The sequence below is a fragment of the Haliaeetus leucocephalus genome, unplaced genomic scaffold (assembly GCF_000737465.1).
Source record: "Haliaeetus leucocephalus isolate CR32 unplaced genomic scaffold, Haliaeetus_leucocephalus-4.0 Scaffold164, whole genome shotgun sequence".
Lineage (NCBI taxonomy): Eukaryota > Metazoa > Chordata > Aves > Accipitriformes > Accipitridae > Haliaeetus > Haliaeetus leucocephalus.
In genome coordinates this window covers 1,688,353-1,710,529 of record NW_010972600.1, presented here as the reverse complement: position 1 = coordinate 1,710,529, position 22,177 = coordinate 1,688,353, and the positions used below count along the sequence as shown (strand labels likewise).

The window sequence follows — 22,177 nt, the reverse complement described above, 5'->3', positions numbered from 1 at the left end:
CCGGGCGCTGGCCGCCGCGCCCCCCCCCCCCCCCCCCCCCCCCCCGGGGGAAGAAGCCGAGAGCGGCGGAACGGGGCAGCCCCGGTCCCCGGGGGCACAGCTCCGGTCCCGGGGGCACAGCTCCGGTCCCGGGGGCACGGCCCCTGCCTTCCGTCCCCCGCCGGGTGACCGCGGGGACGGAGCCACACACGCTCCTGGGGTGGTGGTGGTGGGGGGAAGGAGCAGTCGGTCCTCGGCGGGGGGGGGGGGCTGTGCTGAGACTTTTGGGGGAAATCGGAACAAAAACATTCTTCTCCCGCGTCACGCATTACCTGTCCTAACGTCTGGCTTCTCGCTAGGTCTCCAGGGTGGGCCCTGGGTGTGGAAGCTTGACGCTCAGCAGAAACGCTTTTTTTGTGTCAAACCCTACCCCTAACAACTCATCATCTTTAGTATTTTTCATTTCTGAATGAAATGCACATAAGTTGCATAGGCATATGGATGAGAAGTGATCTGCATCCTCTTCGTAACTTAGATGTAATTACCGGGATCGAACAGTAAAACAAACCACGGATTTTTGTGCTCGGTGTACACAACAAACAAGAACTTTGCAAAACTCCATCTGCTAACCTTCCTCCCATTGGCATCAGTAAATAACACACAGTAACTTATAAGGCATCAAATAAAGCCAGAACTTACGGATTCTCTTTTCATTTTTGTGTTGTGTGACCTCTTAATGATCTCTCATTTTAGACTGTTTTTCAAAATTCTTACTTCCCATCCAACAATAGTTCCGGTTTCTGAAATAGGTCTTGTAAACTGTTCCAAGATAGAACTTCTGTTAACCCCACGAATCAAACAGTCTATAATGAACTGTTTTAAAAATTAGATTTTGTTGCTTTGTATTTGCTGCTTTATTACCTGGTGGCAGGATAACGAAATATGACTTCCCCTTCAAAGCAAAGTCTTGCCTAGGAGATAATTTTCAAGGAAATGAACACAACCTTCTAATGACATGAATTAGGCACAAAAAGCTGAAGAGAACACACTGCGTGCTAGCGCTTTCTTAAACAGCAGTAACTTTATTGCCCACAGATAATGCAAACATTTTCCACACTTGCTGCAATTCAGCAAGTTACCTACTTAACAAGGTTCACAAAAACTATTTATTTCAGAAGTACCCTATTGTTCTTTGAGCATATTCTCATTTAAGGTGTTTATTATTGCTCAAATCTACAGTCTGGTTGTGATTGGCCACTCAGTCATGAGATATGCAGAATTAAAAGATGATACAGGACTTTCAGGAATTCATTTTTAATTAGAAAATATACCTGCTTGTAGGATAGAAAACAATCCAAAATAACAATATTTGAATTTCTGAGTCCAGACTTTCTTTGGGCACAATACATCAGGATTAACTTTAAAGCAGAATGGAATATCAATAGAAAAAAATACTGTACATTGATTTTGTGAAATAACATCTCTGCACAGATTAAGTGTTCACACTAAGGATGCTGTAGTGTCTTCTAAAAAAAACCCAACAAAACCAAACCCAAAATAAATAGGAAAAATGTCACTGGTATTACACCAAAGAAAAGCTTTGAAGGCAAAAAAAAAAAAAAAAAAGAAAACATCTCTATTAGTCCAACACAATTACTCCAAACAGTGTATTATTGACTGTAGTTCTCTTACTGTTAGGGCACCTCCCCCAAAATGGGGATCTCCTCATTTCTCTTCAACGAGAGCAAATGTCCTTTCTTCTAGAACCAGGTCCTTACACATAATAAATTTTTGAAGGAAAAGGAGGAAAAAGGTGTAGCCAGGGCTTGAACTTGCCTCTGTAAAGCTTTTCCTAGCTGTCAGTATAAAAGCAAGGGACAGGAGACCTGGCTGGTATCTTTCACAAATGAATACTCTCACTTTACCTCTCCATAGAAGGCGGCTGCACAAGTGTTAAATTTCAGTTCGTTGCAATTTTCCCCCTCATATCCTGTCTAAAAAAGGAATTTTAATTTAAAGGCAACAGTAAACCACACACATACGTAAAGAGAAAGTTTTGCTGTTTTAAAGTCAGTACACCAAGAAAATCAGAGAGACAACTAATTCCTGGGATACGTGAAAGGGTAAAACTCTTGCATTCTGACTGGGGCACAATGGTTTTGGCATTCGTGTGGAAAGTAACACTGTTGTGTATGGATTTAATGTGCTAGAAGCCACATGAAAAAGTAACTAAGAAATGATTTAGTGGGTATTCTCAACAGAGACATTTAGCAGCACAGAAAACAGAGGGACCTTCCTTCCCTCATACACTATAAAATCCTGCTTTACACTAATATAACACTGCATAATCTCAATTCCACTTTTTAGTGCCAAAATGATGCATATCTCTTACAAATGGCCAAATTCACAAGCAAAACATTTAAACCAGAAATTGTTTAGTTCTACATTTATTGCAGATATTAAAAGATTAACAATGCTAACATGTTTACTTACACTGAAAAGAAATGTCAGTTACCCAATAACATAAGCATCTAATTGTTACTAGCTTAGCACTACTGCCAATTTGCACGGAACAGAAACTAGCAAGCTGCTCTACAAGATTAATGGCAAAAAAACAACCAAAAGACAGTAGACACACCACTGAAGTTAGTTAAAATGTTCACTGAAGCTTGCAGTCTTCATGGAAGAGAGCCTGGAACTAAAATAACAGAAAAGAAGCTAGTAAACTTAAACAAGGCAATGTATCTGCATAACAAATGTTTCACATGTACAAGTATTTAAAATTTTCAAATCAGAGCTGCCTGCAAAAGCAGGTCAAAACTAAAAGGGAATTCCTTTTGCAAAAGGAGCGTAAGGTCATCTCTTGGTAAAACAAGATAAAGTGGCAGACAGTAACCCACTTGAGAGCAACACTGGAATCTCAGCACCAGTACTGCTCTGGTGATATCTTGTCCAAAATTAAAGTTTGGCACAAGAAAGACAGACCATACTACAGTCATCCAGGGTAGCAGATTAAGATTTTTCCCAGTGTTCACCTTTATTCTCAAGACAGCATTATACTCTAAATTGAATTGCACTCAGAAAGGATGGTACCATTTTCCAATCTGGATACCAACAATTCTCCCAGATTGGATAAGTAGGTGTTTAGCAAATGCACCCCAAATGGTACTATGCCCAACAAACTCGGGTTAAATCAGAGCAGCGCAGAATGCTGATCTGAGTGTGAGAGAGTGGATTTCAATCTAGCATGAAACTCCACTTTGCCTTGTGCCTTTCCGCAAATAGTGTAACATATAATCAAGAATCCTTCCAAAATGTAAATGTGAAAGAAGAGGTGAAGTTTGCAGGGAAATAAAAATTGTGAGCAGCAACACTGGCAGCTTCATCAATGAAACTAAAAGAAAAGCTAAACCCTTTTGAATGGGTCTGAGACATAAACCAGAGGCCAACAATATTGGTTCCAGAGTGTCATTCTAAAACAGACTGTGACTGATAGATCTCCTTTTTGAAAGGCTCAAGTTTTACACTGTGTAACTGCTAATTATGCACAGGAAAGAAAGAGAGGCAGTGAAGAACATACCCAAATAGGAACTTAGAGGTGAGCATACACTGCCAAATACTGTAATCAATGATCTTTCAAGTAGCCTCTGGTCCAAAATGTTTAAGGATTTTAAACACCTCCAAGTAAAGCCTATGAGAAACATCTGGGCTATCAAATGTCTTTAATCAAGTGTGATAACCAGATAAACTTATTTGTAGTTATAGCCTTCATGCTTCAACTTCTTGTAATGTAAAGGTGAAGACACATGTGATGTTCATGGAAAAACAGAACTCCCAGCATACTTTTCTATACCTGCCATCATGGTTTTATTTAGTGATTATATGCTTCAAGGCAACTAAAACTGAGCTATCAGAAAATTACACTGCAACATGATTTTGTTTCTTATGGTTTCAAAGACCCACACAGTAAGAAAAAAACCCCACAACTTGCATTCATAAACTAAAACTGGTTGTTATAAGCAAGGAAAAGTTTGTTGCTATAGAATGAAAATGAAGACACTCCCTTTCAACCAGCAGGGTTTGTAATGGAGAAAGAATATAATTTTGTTCTTTAAACAGCAGGCACAGGCAAGTTGATAACTGAAGAACACATTTTCTTGCATATTTGTCAGTTAGGAACTTGAGATGATGCCACATTACTGTGGGGTGCTATTAGTGGTGTACCACAAGCTTTTTGCTCTACAAGAAGCATGGTGCAGGATGGAAACATCAGCAAGACAGCACTCACTGCTAGTAAGCAAAACATGCGTCAGCTCAAGATCAACTCTTTCAAGAGAACTTCAGCAAAGTAGGTTTTGGTACTATAACAGTCAAGTGAAGACTTTTGACTAGTTTTAGAAAGGTAATGATGAAGAATGAGTACACTAAAAAGTGCAATATTAAATTCTATCATTTTCAGTAATCCAGTCACAGATCCCTTAGTGATGTGCAAGTCGGAAAAAGATGAATGATCAGACCTTGAATGTTTATTTGTGGTAACACTGCTAAATCTTTCATGTCTTCAGAGCTGCTTCAAGCAGTTAGGTAATGCTTTTTGTTGAAGCACAGTAGATTAATCCAGTCTTCTCTTTCAGTAAGTTCTGGAATAGTCCCTTAAAAGTACAAGCTTTTTGTCTTATTTCTTGAGATTTTTCAAGAAAAGAACTTCTGCAAAGCAAATACTTAATAGAAACAGAAATGATTCTAAACTGATGGTCTTGTAAAACTGATGATCCACTTCCAGGTGACTTCCAAATATCTGACTTCCAAGTATTTTCTTCAGTATTTTCTGCAAACACATGAATCACACCTGCTCATGGCTTAAACTTCTTTGAGAAGGAAAGAAATTATTCAAGAATTTGTTGGAGAAGAGCTGCAAATTTGTGTAAAAACAAAAAGTACACTTGAAATATGTACTACTTGTTCATTACAAAGAAAAACCTTAGCAGCTGAGGTTTTCAAGCAAGAGTTTAGTGTTCTCAGACTCAGATGAACTCAGTTATTCATCCTACACTGAAAGTCTAGAAGCCTATACAAAATAAGCACGCAGGTAGACTCTTCTTAAAATTGGCGTATGGAGGAAACTGCTTTATGCAGACTCCAGAAGTAGATCAGAAGATCAGCCCATGAACAAAATGTAGTATAATAAAATCTGAACTGCCTTGCAAGATCTGAATTTGAGAAGGTTCTTGGCTTCAGAAAGGATCAGAGCCAAACCAGGTTAGTCAGATTTTTCATGTTGCTTATGCCGTTTTTTGGTAAGCCATCTCATCACAAAACAGGCAAACTTGGCCAAAGAGAGAGGTAAACAGGCACTTCCGAGAACAAAATCAGTTGTTTCTTCCTCAGAAGATGACATCCAAGTTGTTAGCTTGCACAATTAAATACAAGACTAACTTTAATCTTGGAAAATGTTTTAATACACTAGTATTCAAGTCCACTACTAATGAACAAAGTGTTCTTCATACTGGCATACTCTGCTGAAGATCTTTCACACAGCAGCCTTTGCATATCCGTGCACTTTCTAGCGAGCGAGTCTCTTATGTCAAACCTAGAAAGTAAGATTTGGGGTAATTCAGCAGTTCAAAGCAATTCAACGTAGGTCTGGATTCTCATAAAATGTTAAGAAGCCAGATATACTCATGGAAACAGCAACGTTTTCTTCATAAAGGAAGATTTTAAAAGCCCTAGTATTTTAATGTTTGCAGGAATTCATAAACCAGACGTGTCCATTGCACATACCTATTTACTTGCTCTTTTCTGCCTGTACATTTGTATCATTCTTTGACGGAAAACATCAAATGCATCTTCTTTATTTTCTTCCCCTGCAACACCCAAGCCCTCCCCTGCAGAGGTAGCACCCCTAGGGAGTAAAATGAATAGTTAGAACACTCTGTTTCTGTTACATTTGATGATGTGCATAAGAGATCTAAACAATAGCTTCCAACATAGACACAATTCAAGTGGAAAGTAATTCTGCTTCATTTGGGGGAGAAGGGGAGTGGAGGCTTGGTACCTGGCATACCAGATCAACTATAAAACAATTCCCACCTCCCATTACACATGCAAATACCCACCAGCAGAAAATGCTCCTATGATATTAAGGGAGCAGCGAAGATATAGTCATCTAGCAGATCAAATTCTTACATGAACTTTAACCACTCTATTCATGGTAGATAGGATCTTCTGTTGAAAAGATGCCAAAAACTGCCTTGTTTCTTAAATTTCAAAAATGACACAAGTCAGACACTTTGAGGAATGAGTAGAAAACACCACATAACTCTGGATAAAAGATGAAATTTTTACCAAGGGAACATTAAGCTGCTTGTTTAAAATTTCTAGCACCCAAAGCAAGCTGAAGTCTTCTAGGACACGGATCATAGACAAAACCTGGAGCTCCTGCCCTTCCAAGAAAAACGAGTCATTAACTCCTCTCTCTTCATCCAAACATGCCAACAGAAGCAGACAGGCCTCAACAATATCAAAACAACTTTCTGCCCTGGAAATAGATGGAGAGGATGACCCACAAGAATGCAGAGATACAAATAATTAAACCCCATCTCTTTCTCCAGGCTATGTGCCTAGAATGTAGACATTACAAAGCTAAGATTAATGAAACCTCAGCCACAGGAATGATCCTCTGTGCCAGTTTTATCCTCCAGGTCAGTTACATTAGTATTATCTGTTAAAGATTTCATTACGTGAGGTAAGAAAATTTAGATTGCCCCATGTACTGAAATTGGGATTGCTGTGCTACAGGGTAAAATCTGAGGACCTTAAGTAGAAAAAAGAAAAATTATTCTTAACCAATTTCTGTAATAATAGGTCCACTTAAGCCAAGTAGATTGTTGTGCAATTCTAAAAGAATATTCACAGACTCTAAAAAGCAAATTCAACTTTACAGTCCACAGTAGAAACCCTGGGTGCTGTTTTTTCTTCTGAATGGTACAGAGTCTGACTTGGCAGCTGTATGATCAAGTGAAGTTATGTTTTAAATTACGGTTAAAAGTAAAGTCACCTAAAAGACCTCCCAAAACTTTGCTTTTTTTCATCTTTTGTAGTATGACCTGTTTGAAGCAGGCTCACTATATTTGCTGTTTCCATTACACAATGGCTGCTTCATACTTCCAAACAGAAAGAACAGATTTTTTTTTTCTCTTCATATCACAGTTCCTCTTCTAGATTACTTTCAGAATAAGAAAACCTAATCAAAGACATGACATAATTACTCAGAGGAAGGTCTATCCCATAACAATGTTCTGCCTTTGAGTGTGGGTTTTGGTTGGGGTTTTTTTGCTGTTTTTTTTAAACTTGAACTGTAAAATTGGTCAGACCCATAGCTGTGACAAATTAGTTCTCAAGACAGGGAACAGCTCACAAGACTAACATGAAACTCCATTTAAAATTTCTGGACCTATCATTTCCATGAGGAGTCACCATTCAATTAATGTATCGTTTACACCAATGTAAATAAAAATCTCCTCAAACCTGCAAATATGACTTGCTCTCATAGCCAACGACAAGCTTTAAGCTTTCCTAACAAAAAAGGGCCTCAAGTTTCTTTGTGTAACAACTGATGTGCCTGAATACACCAGGTTTAGATGTCAATGTTACATAATGATCAAGGTATGCTCTACACTAGAGTTGGAGTCTCTCCAATTATTAATTCATCCCCTTTTGCTCAGAGAATGAGATTACACAGCACATGGACTTTTACACAAGTCATCAATAGAAGAGCTGGTAGTTTTCAAAACGGGAAGAAAGAGTAGAGGTTACAGATTACCAAGTGAAAAAAACCCAACACACACTGTATCAAAGCAACTAACAAGAGAGAGCAAAATGTTAAATTGCACTGCTTTCATCCTCACTGAGATTGTCCCAAAGTATTTTCCAAAGAATGACTTTAATAGGAAATTAAGGAGAGGTGCACACCACGAAAATAATAATACGGAGTTCTCTCTACATTACAGAAAAGGTCAACAAGTTTTGTAAGAGGTACAGAAAGCAGTTCTTCACTACCCTTTGCAGGTGTCTCTACAAGAATGACATGGCAATGGACTTAAGCTGAAAAAAATGTTATTTTTGCATACTAAAAAATGCAGTTCTTAAAGATGGCCAGAAACTTTTAGAATGTGGTGGGCTCACTGTCAGACCAGATACAATTAAATAGTTCATGATTAGCTGTGCAGCGAAACTTGTGCCAGGAGCTACAGAAACAAAAAAATTACTCATATATTTGTTCCCAACAATTTTTGAGGCTAAGAACCAAGTTCTAACACTGGTGAACAGGCTGCAGGCGAAGCAAGCTGCTTTCTCATTGTCCATTTGCTGCTGAAGAAAGAAATACAGAAAATACAGTGATGACCACTGGACCACAGGGAGCACTAAGGGAAAGAGAAAGCAAAAAACCTTAAGTATCCCACCGACTAAAATGACCAGTACTGTCCAAGGGACGAAGAGAACATAGAAATCCCTGGAGAAAGAAGACTGTTAAACCACAGACTACATGTGTGGACTAGAAAGCTTGTTATATGGGCTCAGAGAGAAAGAAATAGTTTCTGCTTCCTTATTCAGTCAGGGAGTTGAGGGAGGTATTATCCATTCTCTGTGCTGGCAGCAGCAGTGGATGCTGGGTACAGCAACTTTAAAAGACAAAATGAAGATTCAAAACCAAAAGTATATTTCAAAGGAAAAATCACACTTACCTTCTGGCAGAAGCACTTACCTCTTTCAGTATGCAGTGGAATGAATCACATAATTAGAGTGAAAATAAAATTTGTTGCCTAAACCTAGGAGTACTGTGTATGACATTCCTGAAGTCTATTTATACATTATGTGCCTGGTGAGGTAGCAAGGAGAACCCTAGGATACTACTATGTGTTAAAACAAACCTAAATACACCAAACAACAAAAAACACCTCCTGAAGAACAGGGGCACCCATATATCTCTAGAAGGTGTCTGCACACTGCAGCATTCATGCTGCAGCCTTCAGTAATGGCAAACTGGATGGCAAGAAACAGCCACCTTCCAGACCAGACTTTGCCCAGCCTGGCCAGAAACATGCGCTAAGTCTCCACGCTCAACTTTAGTGAGGTCAGAGACCAGCGTCAGGAAGGAAGCAAAACTGAACTGGCCACATCTAGATGGATTAGATAAACATAGTTACTACTAGAATCCCAGCCTTTTCCAGAGCTGTGAAATTTCTGTAGCGCGTTCCCATTACATACACTTTTACAGGCTCTCGGATTCCTTTTCCTCGTGTACCAAGGCCATGTCCTTCTTGCCAGCCCATCTTCTGAAGCATCTGGAAGCCCACATTCCTGTTTGTCAGTTTCTTGTGTGAAAATTCTAAATCTTTTGGTTTCTATGAAGAGGAAAAAACAGAAAAACAAAGGGAGATCATGTATTAAAAATCCCTCAAATCCTGCCTCCCCCTAAACTAAATGTGTTTGAATTTCTGGATATACAGAAATATCTTCTAAGCAGCACTTCACTAGCTACACAGAAAAAGTCTATCAAAGAGTAAATACCTGCCTTGCCAGTTAAAAAAAAAAAATTCAGGTTCTCAAACTGTTTAATTATTATTAAAATAGCAAACAATACTCCTTCATATTTTAAAAGGTAGTTATGTTTTTTAATAAAGAATATTGAATGATCTGATGACTGAATCCCTATTACAAATACAGAAGCAGTTAAATAACATCTCACCAGTTCTGGATAATTACAATGTATTTTCCAGACAGCAATGCACTGATTGCATTATTATTATTATTTTTTTTAAATAGAAGACAAGATTAACACACAGCTTTTCAATAGTGTTGTAATCACAAAATGTTTAATTTTGACACAGGTAGTTAAAAGACAACAGAAGCCATGGCTCTCCTCAGATTTAGTCCAGTCTTTTTCAGGATCAGGCTCTTCAGGTCTTAATTCAATTTTATGACAATGACACATTTTCAGAGGCTGTCTCTTGTAAAAGACAGTTGATTCTCAGAATGCAATGGCAAACTAGAAGAGTTCTTTACCTTCTTCTTCTTTGTAACTGGGCAACCACGAGGCCTATCATAAGCAATTCTTACAGGTTCATGCACTGCAAGTCAAATAAGAGACAAAATTCAGCTGTAAAGAAAAACAATTTTAATACAGAACTCCAAAAGTACACGTCAAGTGGGACTCTAACTCAATGCCTTGGTCTAAACCCAGAACCAACAAGAAAGTTCAGAATAAAAAAAAAAAAAAAGGAAAAGAAACGATAAGACCTTTTTTTCCCCTCCACAATAAAAAAGGTACTTAGTACATGCACGTATTTAGTTTTGGACATATCATGCCAGCAATACGCTGATGGATGATATCCTGTAAGATCTTTCATTTCCCTGAGCTTCTGTAATACTCTGATAGAAAATTCAGACTGGACTTAAATGAGGTTATTATATATCATTTTCATATCACAAATGACAACCTTCACCAATAAAAATCATTATGCAAAGACAACACATTTGTTAAAATAGCTGCAGAGCGCATAGAATCAGTTTTAAGCTACTTATCTCTCAATTCTTAGAATATCATGACCCACCCCCACTGTGGCCATAGTGACAAAATTTGACAGGCCAATCCAAAGTCTAAATATATTTAGTCAAACACTCAAAATATGTTCAGTGCTATACTTAAGTCTGTTAACCCTTCCATACACTGAAAATAAACCCTGCAAAAACTACTACGTTAGTTTTTTAAGCAGCAGAGAGACGATAACATTCACATATACTTAGAGAATATTTCAGGAATGATGTTTGACACAAACTTTGCTATTGCACTATAATACAAAAACTGTTACACAATTTATTCAGATTCTCCTTTGTCAGTTGAATGAACTTTTAAAGTGAACACTGTATTCATTTTTTTGTTAAAGAAATGTAATTCTTTGAGCTAATAGTAGTCAGTAACAAAGCACATAAAAATCAGGAGTTCTGTACCAATACCTACAAAATATCTTTTAAGTAACACTCACCTTTTGGTTCTTCTATGAGGCAAATCCTTTTAGATGCCGGAATCATACCAACTTTCAGAGACTTGCTGCTGATTCGTTTGCGAGGAAATAGGGTACCAGGAGCAGGAGTTGATGCCTGTGTCGACAGATTTGGTATAGCACCATCAGATGAGGTGGCTAGCTGTATTTCACCTGTTGAAATTTCCTCTCCCGTTTTGGAAATCATCTCTTCAACTAGGTTTTCCACACTTCTACCTGCTGACATGTCATCCTCTTCTCCCTCCTCTGCTTGCTCCATTTCCATTTCTTCCAAAGGCTGGGAGATATCCTCCTCAAACTCAGCTTCCTCTTCATTTTCTTCCTCTTCTTCTTCTTCATCCTCTTCCTCTTCTGAAATATCCAAATTTCTGTCTTCAGGTTTAGCACTTTCCCCAGCATCAGTTGCTTCTGACACAGCATTGAAGTTAATAGATGGACATAATTCATAAACTTTCATTCGGTAAAATTTGAAAGCCGAACTGTTTCGATCCTGTAGAAACCTGAGCAAAAATTATAGTGAAAATAATATCAGAGAGAGATTTTCTTTAGCCAGCATGAAGCAAGACAGTAGAAATAAATCTCTTATTAATTTTTTGAGTGGTCATTCCAGGTGTGTTTTTGTAGAACTGTAGGATTCCCCAACAACATGTACTAAGAACAGCAATCATTCTCCTCAATTCTTACAGACTGCTTTTTATCAGTACTTCTCAGACTGTGTTATAAAGAAGTCAGTACAATTATCTTCATTATATAGATGGAGAATCTAAGACAAGATGCTAGCCCTGGATGACCCAGAAGGCAAACAGCAGACCTTAGAAGGGAATTCAGGTCTTCCAAATTTCAGTCATGCAGTCTATGTGGAAATAGGTGTATATAGGGCTCCATTTTTGTTGGCACAGTATGACCAAAAATCTGTGCTAATTTACACTAGAGCACTTAGGCCATTGTAATCAAAGCCTCACTTAAAAACAACAACAAAAAAGCCCGAAGGTTGAAAATAATTTGGCAGAACACTATTTCAAGATGCAAGCTGATTACTTAGAATATAAAAGAAAAAAATACATATCAGTGCATGTATGCATTTGGGAGAAGTGTTTTTCTTTCTTAGGTATTTCAGATATTCACCATTAATGGAAGTGCTGAGCAGGACAACAGGGAGTATTGCTCAAAATCCTCTGTTCCTAAACACATTGAATAAAAGCATACATCTCAACAAACAATAAGAGGAAGTATCTCCTTTGTAATTGTTTAGATGCATTCTGATTTTTCTTATCAGCCCATTTACACAGACAAATGTGTAGGTTACTCACCAAAGGTCTGGGTTATCTGCACTGTTGTCTATGCTGAACTGCTCAATTTCTGGTCCTACCTGAGCAACAAACTTGGCAAGCTTCTCAGCAGTTTCCATTGTTTTAGCATCCACTGCAAGAAACAGAATGCTCGTTATCTGTAGCTTCATACAAAATCCGCATCACTGTAAGGTCAATACAGTTGAGAACTATCTACTTTAGCTAAATGTTTTTTAGAATTTCCAGCAGAACATTCTATGCAATTCTTTTCTCATATAATTTACAATTTAAAATCTAATCTTGAATCTTCACTTACCATCAGGGAACTGAGAGGACAATGGTGGGAAAAGTTCAGGTGGTGCTAATAAATCCTCAGAATCTGCCCTTTCTTCTGCTGGCAGAGAGACCTCTGAACTTGTGGCACATTGTGAGGATGAGGTTGTATCAAGGGAAGCATTCTTCTCAGACAGGCTGGTTTCTGATACAGAAGGCTTTGACTGGACTGAACCTTGAAGATGCTTGTCTTGGTGCTTCAGCACTGTACCAGCTGAAAGCACCGTCTGTGTCCCTATGGTTGCTCTCCTCACCTTCCTTCCTCGAATACCATGTTGTGCGATAATTCCAAGCCTTTTTCTTTTAAATAGCCTTCTCTTAATACTTGCGACTTTCCTGGCATACAACATGGCCCTGACTGATTCTGTTGCAGATTCTTCTAGTGTTCTGCCCTCACCACCCGCTTCCTTTCCAGATGATGTCCGCCTTTGCATCTCTGATAACTTCAGTCTGTAATACTTGTATTCTAGACTATCTTCATCAGACAAGAACCTAAATAAAATCATATAAATAAAATGAAAGCCTAAGCTGAAAGCACAACTAATCTCAAAGTCTCAGATCAGAAACTCAGTAGCAATTGATCCTTTTTTCCAGGGGCATACACAAGTTGCTACATTAACGTTAGCCTGCATAGGTTTTTCTCAGGACTAACAGCCAACTCCACTTCTAAAGCAGTAAGTATGCCAAGCAAATAAATGATGGAGGGTTTTGACATAAATCATTTGGCTAGTAATTAATCAGCTATGCTGCAATTCACACATGAAGAGATACTGTCATATTAAAAGATCATTACACTAGGAAGTGTCTCAGCTTTCCTTTTCCAACATTATCCATAGAACACTAGATCCGTAAGTCTGTTACCCTACTGTATGTTTATATTAACTACATCTGCTTACTATTTTCATCTCGTAGATGTATATTGCTTTTAACATCTTGTATTTGGATTGACATACAGTCATTATTGACAGATCAAAAGGAACATGATCTACTAGACAGAACAGAAGCAACAGTACAATTTCCAGGGATATAAGGAAGTATAATTAGCTTAGGAAACATTTTCAAAAAGTCTGATTAAATATACAATAGGCTTTGATCTTCCCGTTGAATGAAATACTGAATTTAATTAAATATATTCCAAATATCTTCATCAGAAAGTAGTATTACAACATGCTGTTCAAACAAACCTACCAATATTCAGGACAGTTCTTTTGAGCGTTTCTCTCTTTGGCAGACAAGGTTCCTGAAACAATGCTATTCACTAGCTGCTCAATTGTATCTACAACTTTCCGATCAGCTCGCTGTGGGGCTGTAGGAAGAAATAAAATGCAGTCATTATATTATTCTCATCAAGAGAATATCAATGTGTCATCTTTTTTATTCTTTGAGACACGGACATTTGCAATTTTTCAACATATTAATACAAAAAAGGCTGCACTTAATACTACAGTAAATTATGGAAACCTCGGAAACTTTCTGACTGTTTTCTCAACTCAAGATTCTAGAACAGTTTATTATGAGAAGTGCTGTGGTTTAAGAAACATCCTTTGTCATCCTGGGCAAGTTAAGCCATCCTTTAAAAGGCAAGCGCTTATTGCACCAAAAGGATTTTGTGCAAAATAAGTATATTTGAACACTACTCTGAAGGGGTAGGTTCCAAATTATTAGCCATTCAGTGTTGGTGCTGCAAGACCTCCCTGCGAAAATATCTGAAGTTCAATTAGGGAAAAACAGATGAGTATAGTAATGAGCAAGAATGCTTTAGTGAGGATGAACTAGATGGCCTAATACAGTAGAGGAGATAGTATTCCTCTAGATGGTTGTACATACACAACTTCAAAGAAATATGCTTGCATTTGATAAAAGTGGTAGCGGTAACATCTCCAACTTTGCTTATGTGTTTTATATGCTCCATGATGTAGCCAGTTACAGCTGTGGTCCTGGCCTCCCTACCTCGCAGTTGTGAAGCTGGAGGGTAGGGCAGCTGAAGCAGCCAAGGGCACAAGGTGAAAAACCTAGATTTAAAGTATGAGCACATGCAGGAGAGGGGAGGAAGGAGACACGCTTTCATCCACAAAGGTGAAAGTGATTGCTACAACAGATGGTATTTACTACCTGCCTCAGCACTGCCAGGGATTTTCATGGAATTCCCAGAACTAGGAATTCCTGAGCTAACAAAACCATAAAAATTAAGATGAAATGCTAGCAACAAATAAAGAAATTATATACTGCAAAGTATTTTACAACAGTTCACTCACTTTTAACTTTTGTGTCAGGAGAGGGTTTTTTAAGCTGTATAGTGGATTCTGGTTCAGTTTTTTTCATCTGAATTGGATATCCACTTTTCTCCAACCAAGCCTTCAAGTTTTCAATGTACTCTCTTCCAAACAACGTTGAATCATCAAAGTTTGGGAATAGTGTTGGTGCTGGAGCCATTTCCTGGAGCCCTACAGCTTCAAGTATTTTCTCTTGCCTGAAAACAGATGCTAGTGCGAAGGTCTGACCCAGAAGTGCTAAAGACTTACGACAAAGAGAAACAGTGGTCTCAAAAGCACTTGCCATTTCTCTTGGATTACCAAAACCACTCGTCTTAATGCTTAATTCGTAAGCATTGCAGGCCATAAGCAGCGGTGTAACACCTTTAAGGAGGCGGTCTTGTAGCCTCATTATGTATTTATCAAAAGGTTTTATAATTTCAAAGAAGCAGTTCTTTGTTTTCACAGCACCCTTGTCCAATAGCATATTTAAAAACTCATTGTCCACTTTGGGAGTTTTCAGAGCAGCATGTTGTAAACTCTTGATAGTAAAGAAACAATAATCTCTGTGTTCTGGCTTTAAGGAGCATTTGAATGAGGCAAGCATTTTTGCACAGGTTTCTGTCTCTAGCTCAAAGAGAGCTCCAAAGAGCCGGGAAAATTCTGCATCATTTTTTATTGCATGAAACCCAGCCCATTTTATAATTTCTATTCCAAACGTTGAAAAAATGTCTGATTTGTCCACAAGGTCAAAATTGAGATTTCTGAAAACATGCGCAGGCTTTGGGAGCCTGAGAATAGGTCTCTGGGTTGTTACAGTTGGCCTCTGATTAGGTCGTGGAGGCAACTTTTGATTAGGCCGCTGGATGGTCACTGGCCTCTGGTTAGGTCGTTCAGCAGTTTCTGGCATTTGATCAGGTTGCATAGCTGGCTTCTGATCAGGGCCTGGTGGCAGTTTTTTAGTGTTCCATTTCTTTAGGGGAGTTTTGATATCTCCTTTGAATACTTTAGTTTTAACAGCACCCCTTGTAATACGCTTTCCTCGCAGAACTCTTCCCCTGCCAATGTTGCCCCTCCGTACTGGGGGTCGGAACTCACTGTCAGATTGAATTCCAAAGTCTACATCATACTCCTGATTCTCCATGTTGCCATATTCATCTTCCATGAGTCCTGGTGATCTAAAATCACCTAAAATATCTGAAGAACTAAAATCAGTTTCATGTGGTCCGGTGGATTCCCAAGAGTCAGGAGGGCCATAGTCCTGATCATGAGAAGCCAGGCCCCCATACTCCCGGTCATGGGAAGTTGGGCGTCCATATTCCCGGTCATGGGAAGCTGGACGCCCATACTCCCGATCGCGAGATGCTGGACGCCCATACTCCCGGTCATGCGAAGCTGGACGCCCATACTCCCGGTCATGCGAAGCTGGACGCCCATACTCCCGGTCACGAGATGCCGGGCGGCCAAATTCCCGGTCACGAGATGCCGGGCGGCCGTACTGTTCATGGTAATAGTTATCTTTCCTTATCAGAGGACTAGCAGATCTATAAGAAGGTCCTGGATAGTCGTCTCTAGGGTCTTCAGTCCAGTCATCATGTGGGTGGTGCTGGGCGTTATCATGAGCGTATCTTCCATCATCATGGAAACTGTCTTCATATCTTGGTCTTGGGACTGGTCTTGAATGAGCTGTAATGATAAAAACATAAATACACCAATGTACTGCAAGTAGTATTAAGAAAAAAATTTCATAAACACATTTAGACACTTACAAGAGTCAACACATCAAAACTTCTGAAGAACAGTACACATATCTAACTTTAGGATATTCCCATCTGCGTTCTTACGTACGTTGAATAATTCATAATAAGCAAAAAGCAACAAATGATTAACAATGCCTAAACACACATGACGAAACAATTTATTAAAAACTCTACTTTCGCTAAAGCTGAAACGCAAGTTCTGCTATAAACCCCATTTTCTACTCGCTCACAACTTTCTCAGTCTAGGAATATGCTAATGTTGTGCTCATAATGCCCCTACTCAGATTTCTCAGATGTAAAAATACCAAAAGTATGCACTTTCTGTTTCCACACTGAATATCGGAATTCCACAGTTGAACAGAAGTTCATATTTTCTACAAACTCCTACACAATTATCTAAGATAACATTAAAGTCAGAAATACTAGAATTTCCTGCAAAGTATCCAAGAATCCCTATTCCCTAATTCCAGTAATTACATTCAGAAAGTAAAGAATACTTGAATAAATTAAGTATTTAAAATAATTGATTTTTCAGAGCTTATACAACTTTAAGAAAACAGAAAAGGTCTCATTTTAAAACTCTCAATTTCCTATGAATGTAATGCAGGTTATTTTTCTAGACATTTTAAATACCATGTTTAAAAGATAAAAGAATTTGCAGATCATGTTTTGTATACACTCCTGAGATTAATGTCCTGCTTTTAGCTTTTTCTCCAAAAATAACATGAAGTGCAAAGACCCAAAGGCTTCAAATGGACTCCTACATTTATTTAACTTATCAGACATCAACAGAATTCCATCCTGCAGCGATGCCTCTGGAGACCTCCCTGAAATTGGACCCACACTCTGATGCAGCCTGAACAGAATTCCTTTGTTTAAAATTCGTTTTTTTGCCTGGAATTTGCATTCCAGATTGAAACGCTGTCAGTCATACCAAGCTATTAGCCTCTTAAATAACAATGGATGTGGAAAAACACCAGCACAAGTCCACGTTTTCAGCAAATATACGTAAATGGAAGGCAAGAAATCTGACATAGCTGTTACCAGAATAGCTGGCGTAATCCACGGCACGCCATGCCCGGGTTTCATTACCTTTAAAATGATGGATGGTGTCCTCTATAGCATCACTCCGGTCCATGCGATACCTTTTAACTTTGTCCTGCACTACAGCATCAAACGTCTCCCGTGTGATCCGCCGAGAGGCCATTTTTATCCTGTAGCAAAACAGCACAATACCGTCCCTGACCGGGGCACGGACGCTGGGAAAGGTCCTCCCGCTGCCAAGCCCCTAACGCCACCGGCGCCCCCCACACCCCCCTGCCGCTAGGCTCGGCCCGGGTGGATTCCCGTGAACACAGCGTGGGGATACGGACACAGCTCCTCCCTCCCTCCCCCGGTTCCCCACCCGGGGCGGCCCAGCCTGAGGTAAAACGCAACGTGAGGGAAAACCCCCACCCGTGAGGGCAAACCGCCACCCGTGAGGGCTTCCCACCCCTCACCGGGCGCCCCCCGGCAGCTTGCTGCCCACCGCCCCGCGCAGGCACCGGGAGAAGGGATGGGGGGGGACGGGGGGGGAGCAGGAGGAAGAGGAGGAGGAGGAGGAGCCGCCCCCGCCCCGCCCCGCGGCCCGCCCCCCGCCGGGAGCCGGCCCCGCCCTCACCGAGGCGGTGCTCTGCCGCCCCGGTCCCGCAGCCTCCCCGCCACACGGGAATCTCCCAGCAGCCCCCGCGGGACGCTGTTCGCTCCGCCCCTCCTTCCTCCTCCCTCGCCGCGCCTGCGCAGTGCGGGGTCCTGCGTCGCGGCCTCCTCATCCCTTTCAAGGCGGGTGGTTTTCGGGGTAGCGCTGCTTTGGCGTGGGTCGGTACTAACGGTGAGGGCGCGGTCCCCGGTCGGGCGGCGCGGTGAGCAGAAGGGGAACGGGCGGGGGCGGCCCGCAGTCTCCCGCTTTGGCGGCGGGGCGGCGGGCTGGCCGCTGCCCCGCAAGGCGGGCCTGAGCGGGCTCGCGCATAGTGCGCATGCGCAGAAAGGGCGGCCGACCGCATGTGTGTGGCGAGGGAGCACGTTACGGGGAGGGCGCATGCGCACTTGGACAGCCCGGGTTCTTTTTCGCGCCGCGGTTTTTTTTTTCTTGTGAGGGGGATGGGCGTGACTTTTTGCCTTGGTGCATGCGCACTGAGAAGGCTGAGCCAGCGGTGGGCGGGGCCGGAGGGAAGCGGGGCCCGCCGGCTGTGTACGGTGGCCGAGTAGGGCCGGTCCTCTCAGCGCGTTGCTCTTTGTCAGGCGGGAGGAGCCCCTCAGGGAGCGGCGCTGCGGGCGGCGAGGGACTGAGGTGGGTTGTGAGGAGAATCGAGGCCCTTTGTGCGCCTGGGAGCTCCCTCAGTACCTGCTCCCGGTTCCTGGGCCCTTTCCGGGGCAGGCCTCGCCGAAAGACTGAGGGGCGGGATCCAGCTGGATGGCTGGGCCTGCTGAGGGGGATGAACCGGGCCCCGCTGCGGGAACGGGGACAGAGACAGGCCGAGGGGCTCTGGGCTGTGTTAGCCCTCGAGCGTGTGGGGTCTCGGGACCGTGTGTGTCCGGGCAGGCTGCCCACCGTGCGCCTGTGGCAGGCGAGGTGCAGTGAGAGCCGTGTCACGGTAACACACCCATCCGCAGCAGAGCAATAGCGGGTTCCAGATCCAAATCCTGGGCCTCTGACATTCCTTTTTATTGCTTTTAATTGCTATGTTTCAGCCCGTTAAAAAAAAAGTCATCCCTTTGACCATATATTTTTGGTTTTGAGTTCTGTGCTTTTGTTTTGAAAAAGAGCAGATCACTTCCTTTGTTTTTGATTAACTTCAGAAGGTTTTGCACCAAAACTAGTTGTGGACTATTTTAATGACAGGACAAGGAGGCGGCTTATCCCATTCGAGTAAAATGGGATCGAAACAGATTGCGCAGGAAACATTTGATGATGCAGTGCAAGAAAACATTACAGAATTTGAAATGGATCCAGAAGAGGCTGTGAGAGAAGCTGTGCAGCAGTTTGAGTCCCAAGGTATTGTAAATTCATCTGCTTTTGCAGTTCAGATTATTACAGACTGAGTTTTTACATGTCTTAAAATTGAAGAGAACCTGCATGCAAAGATCGATCATCCAGTGTTGAAAAGAAGCCTTTGCGAAGTGGAACACAGACGCTATTAATGCTAACCTAGTTTCATGGAGTAATTATGACTGAAAAACTGCTTTGAGTGAAACTGCAGGGTGCAATTTTGTCAATGAAATTAAACTCTTTTCTTTTTCCCAGTTGACATTTAGCTAGAATTGAAGCTTTGTTCCAGGACATATTTGACCATTATAGTTAGAACTTCAGCAGCATTTCAGCATCTTTGTACATTGATCCATGCTTTACAATAAGTTCATCTTTGTTGACTGTGGTTAACTTGACAAATTTTACCCAAGCTCCTGTAACTAATACTAATCTTGTTTTTGTTTTTCCTTTTAGGTGTTGACCTAAGCAATATTGTGAAAGCTGTGCGGCAGCCTGCCTCTGAAAATGGTCAAAAGCAAAAGCATGAAATTTTGCTGGTAGGAGCACAAATTTATGTTGTCTTCTAAGGATCAGGGTTATATAATAGTTTAAGTAATAGACTGAGAATAATGAGACATACCTTCTACTTCTGCCTTTGTCCCATTTCTCTGTGAGCTCTTCGACAAGCACTTAATCCCATCTATTCTGCAAACTAGGAATAATATAAAAGTTCAAAGAGCTAGCTTGCACTTTTCAGTGGAAGTATCTGTGTAAAGAGCAAAATGCCAGCATTTCTTGCCTAGGAAATGGAGAGGCTGCCTTTCATAACTTAGAAGCAGATTCTCCTGTTGTCAGGTAAAGTTAAAGCACAGAAGAACTTTAATGAAAGAAATACAAGTTACCTAAGTGGTAGCTGTTAGCTAGCTCTTCTGAGGGTAGGTGAAAAGATTGAATATGATCCCTCTCCAGCAAGACTAAAAATATTCATGCGCACCACTGACCCCTGTGAATTGTGCTGGTTGGACCCAGTTCACCCACTGGTGGTCAGACTGGCATGCAGTGATGGCTTGACAGTGATGGCAGAAGTACAGATTCCTCTAAGGGTTCTGTGCGTGAAGACAAAATGCTGCTCTTCAAGACAGCCATTTCTTAGATATGTCAAACTAATTCTAAATTTAAGAGAATACTATTATTATAAATAAACAAATTTGAATGACTATAAAGAACTGCTCTTGTTCCTTCACAGTTCAGATCAAAAATTAACTATTGTTCTCTTCTTTAGACTTTAGATTCCCTTGGGAGAGCTGTTGCTGACTCTGATCTTGCTGAGATGGCTGAGCAGCTAGTGGTCTTCACTGATCAGTGCAAAGAACAGCTGTCTTTCCGCTACCTGGCTGGGCAGAATGGTGCCTATTCTGTGGTATTCTCTGCCTGCCAGTTGGCTTCAGGAGACAGAAATTTAATGCTGAAAGCCTTTTATACACTGTCTGCCATCTTGGATGGGCAGCCAGACCTACTTGACTCCGCTGGCCAGGATCTACTGCTACACACTCTGAAGGAATATAGGGAGGATGCGGAAATGACGCTGGCTGGGATCCGATGCATTCGGCATGCCTGTCTGAAACATGAGCAGAATCGTCAGGACTTTGTGAAAGGTGGGGTTCTGCCACTTCTGACTGGAGCTATAGTCCAGCACGGAGACAGTGCTGATGTCGTCCGAACGGCCTCCTCAGCGCTCAGGGTCATGACGTTTGATGATGACATCCGTGTGCCCTTTGGTCATGCTCATGATCATGCTAAAATGATTGTGTTGGAAAATGATGGGTTGAGAGTCCTCATCGAAGCTGCAAAAGGTAAAATTAACCCCATGATTGTTGATCCTAATTTTGAATCATCTGTGCTTTCTTATCTCAAAACTGCGCTTTGTCGTAACTTGAAGGTCCCCAGAGATGATTCAGAAATTTCCCACTAAAGTGATGTTTAATTCTTTTGATGAAATATGCCCCGAGAGAGAAAAATAATATGTCCTCTCCAGAGGCTAGCAGCAGCACCAAGGTGGCAGTTATCAGAGCTCTTTGTCAGTCTGTCTAGGAAGTGTTTTACAGCCCAGTGCAGGTTTACAGGCACATTATCCCTGCTGAGGTGCTGCATTCTTGCCAAGAAAAGATGTTCTGTCTCAGTCTAGACACAGAGTGAACAGGACGTCATCTGTGCTGTTTTAATATAGAAAGTGAAATACACTGTTTCCTGTGTTTCTTTAATGAAGCAAAGTGAAACACCTTGATTCTGTGGCATCCCTCCTTGCTCATAGTTACTCCATTCATCATCTCTCCTCTGCAGCATTCACAGATAACTCCAGTGTTCTCAGTGAACTGTGTGCCACCCTTTCTCGCCTCTCTGTCAGGAATGAATTCTGTCAAGAAATTGTGGATCTTGGTGGCTTAAATTTTATGGTGGCTCTACTGGCTGACTGCATTGACCATCCGGTGAGCAA

The 22,177-nt window shown here is 41.2% G+C and overlaps 2 protein-coding genes across 10 annotated transcripts in view; one reads left to right on the top strand and one right to left on the bottom strand.

The window, feature by feature from the left end:
• Positions 1-18,388, bottom strand: part of SUGP2 (SURP and G patch domain containing 2) — a 21,303-nt gene extending 2,915 nt beyond the window's left edge. For 2 of the 8 annotated variants that reach the window (XM_010563234.1, XM_010563233.1), the window contains exons 1-9: positions 18,163-18,233; positions 17,769-17,892; positions 14,920-16,602; positions 13,853-13,970; positions 12,648-13,156; positions 12,353-12,464; positions 11,025-11,542; positions 10,045-10,109; positions 9,247-9,383 (exon numbers count right to left, since the gene is read on the bottom strand). In XM_010563234.1, coding sequence (XP_010561536.1) covers positions 9,247-9,383; positions 10,045-10,109; positions 11,025-11,542; positions 12,353-12,464; positions 12,648-13,156; positions 13,853-13,970; positions 14,920-16,602; positions 17,769-17,883 — 3,257 coding nt within the window. In that variant the 5' untranslated portion in view covers positions 17,884-17,892; positions 18,163-18,233. Of the gene's footprint in view, positions 1-1,616; positions 5,882-9,246; positions 9,384-10,044; positions 10,110-11,024; positions 11,543-12,352; positions 12,465-12,647; positions 13,157-13,852; positions 13,971-14,919; positions 16,603-17,768; positions 17,893-18,162; positions 18,234-18,336 lie in introns of those variants that run through there. The other 6 variants (XM_010563229.1, XM_010563232.1, XM_010563231.1 and 3 more) reach the window with 6 other exon arrangements.
• A 67-nt stretch (positions 18,389-18,455) lies between these two features.
• ARMC6 (armadillo repeat containing 6) overlaps positions 18,456-22,177 on the top strand; it is an 11,593-nt gene continuing 7,871 nt past the window's right edge. The window contains exons 1-5 of one of the 2 annotated variants that reach the window (XM_010563221.1): positions 18,456-18,546; positions 19,558-19,710; positions 20,158-20,240; positions 20,966-21,536; positions 22,024-22,169. In XM_010563221.1, the coding sequence (XP_010561523.1) occupies positions 19,590-19,710; positions 20,158-20,240; positions 20,966-21,536; positions 22,024-22,169 (921 nt within the window). In that variant the 5' untranslated portion in view covers positions 18,456-18,546; positions 19,558-19,589. The remainder of the gene's footprint in view (positions 18,547-19,557; positions 19,711-20,157; positions 20,241-20,965; positions 21,537-22,023; positions 22,170-22,177) is intronic. The other variant, XM_010563222.1, reaches the window with a different exon arrangement.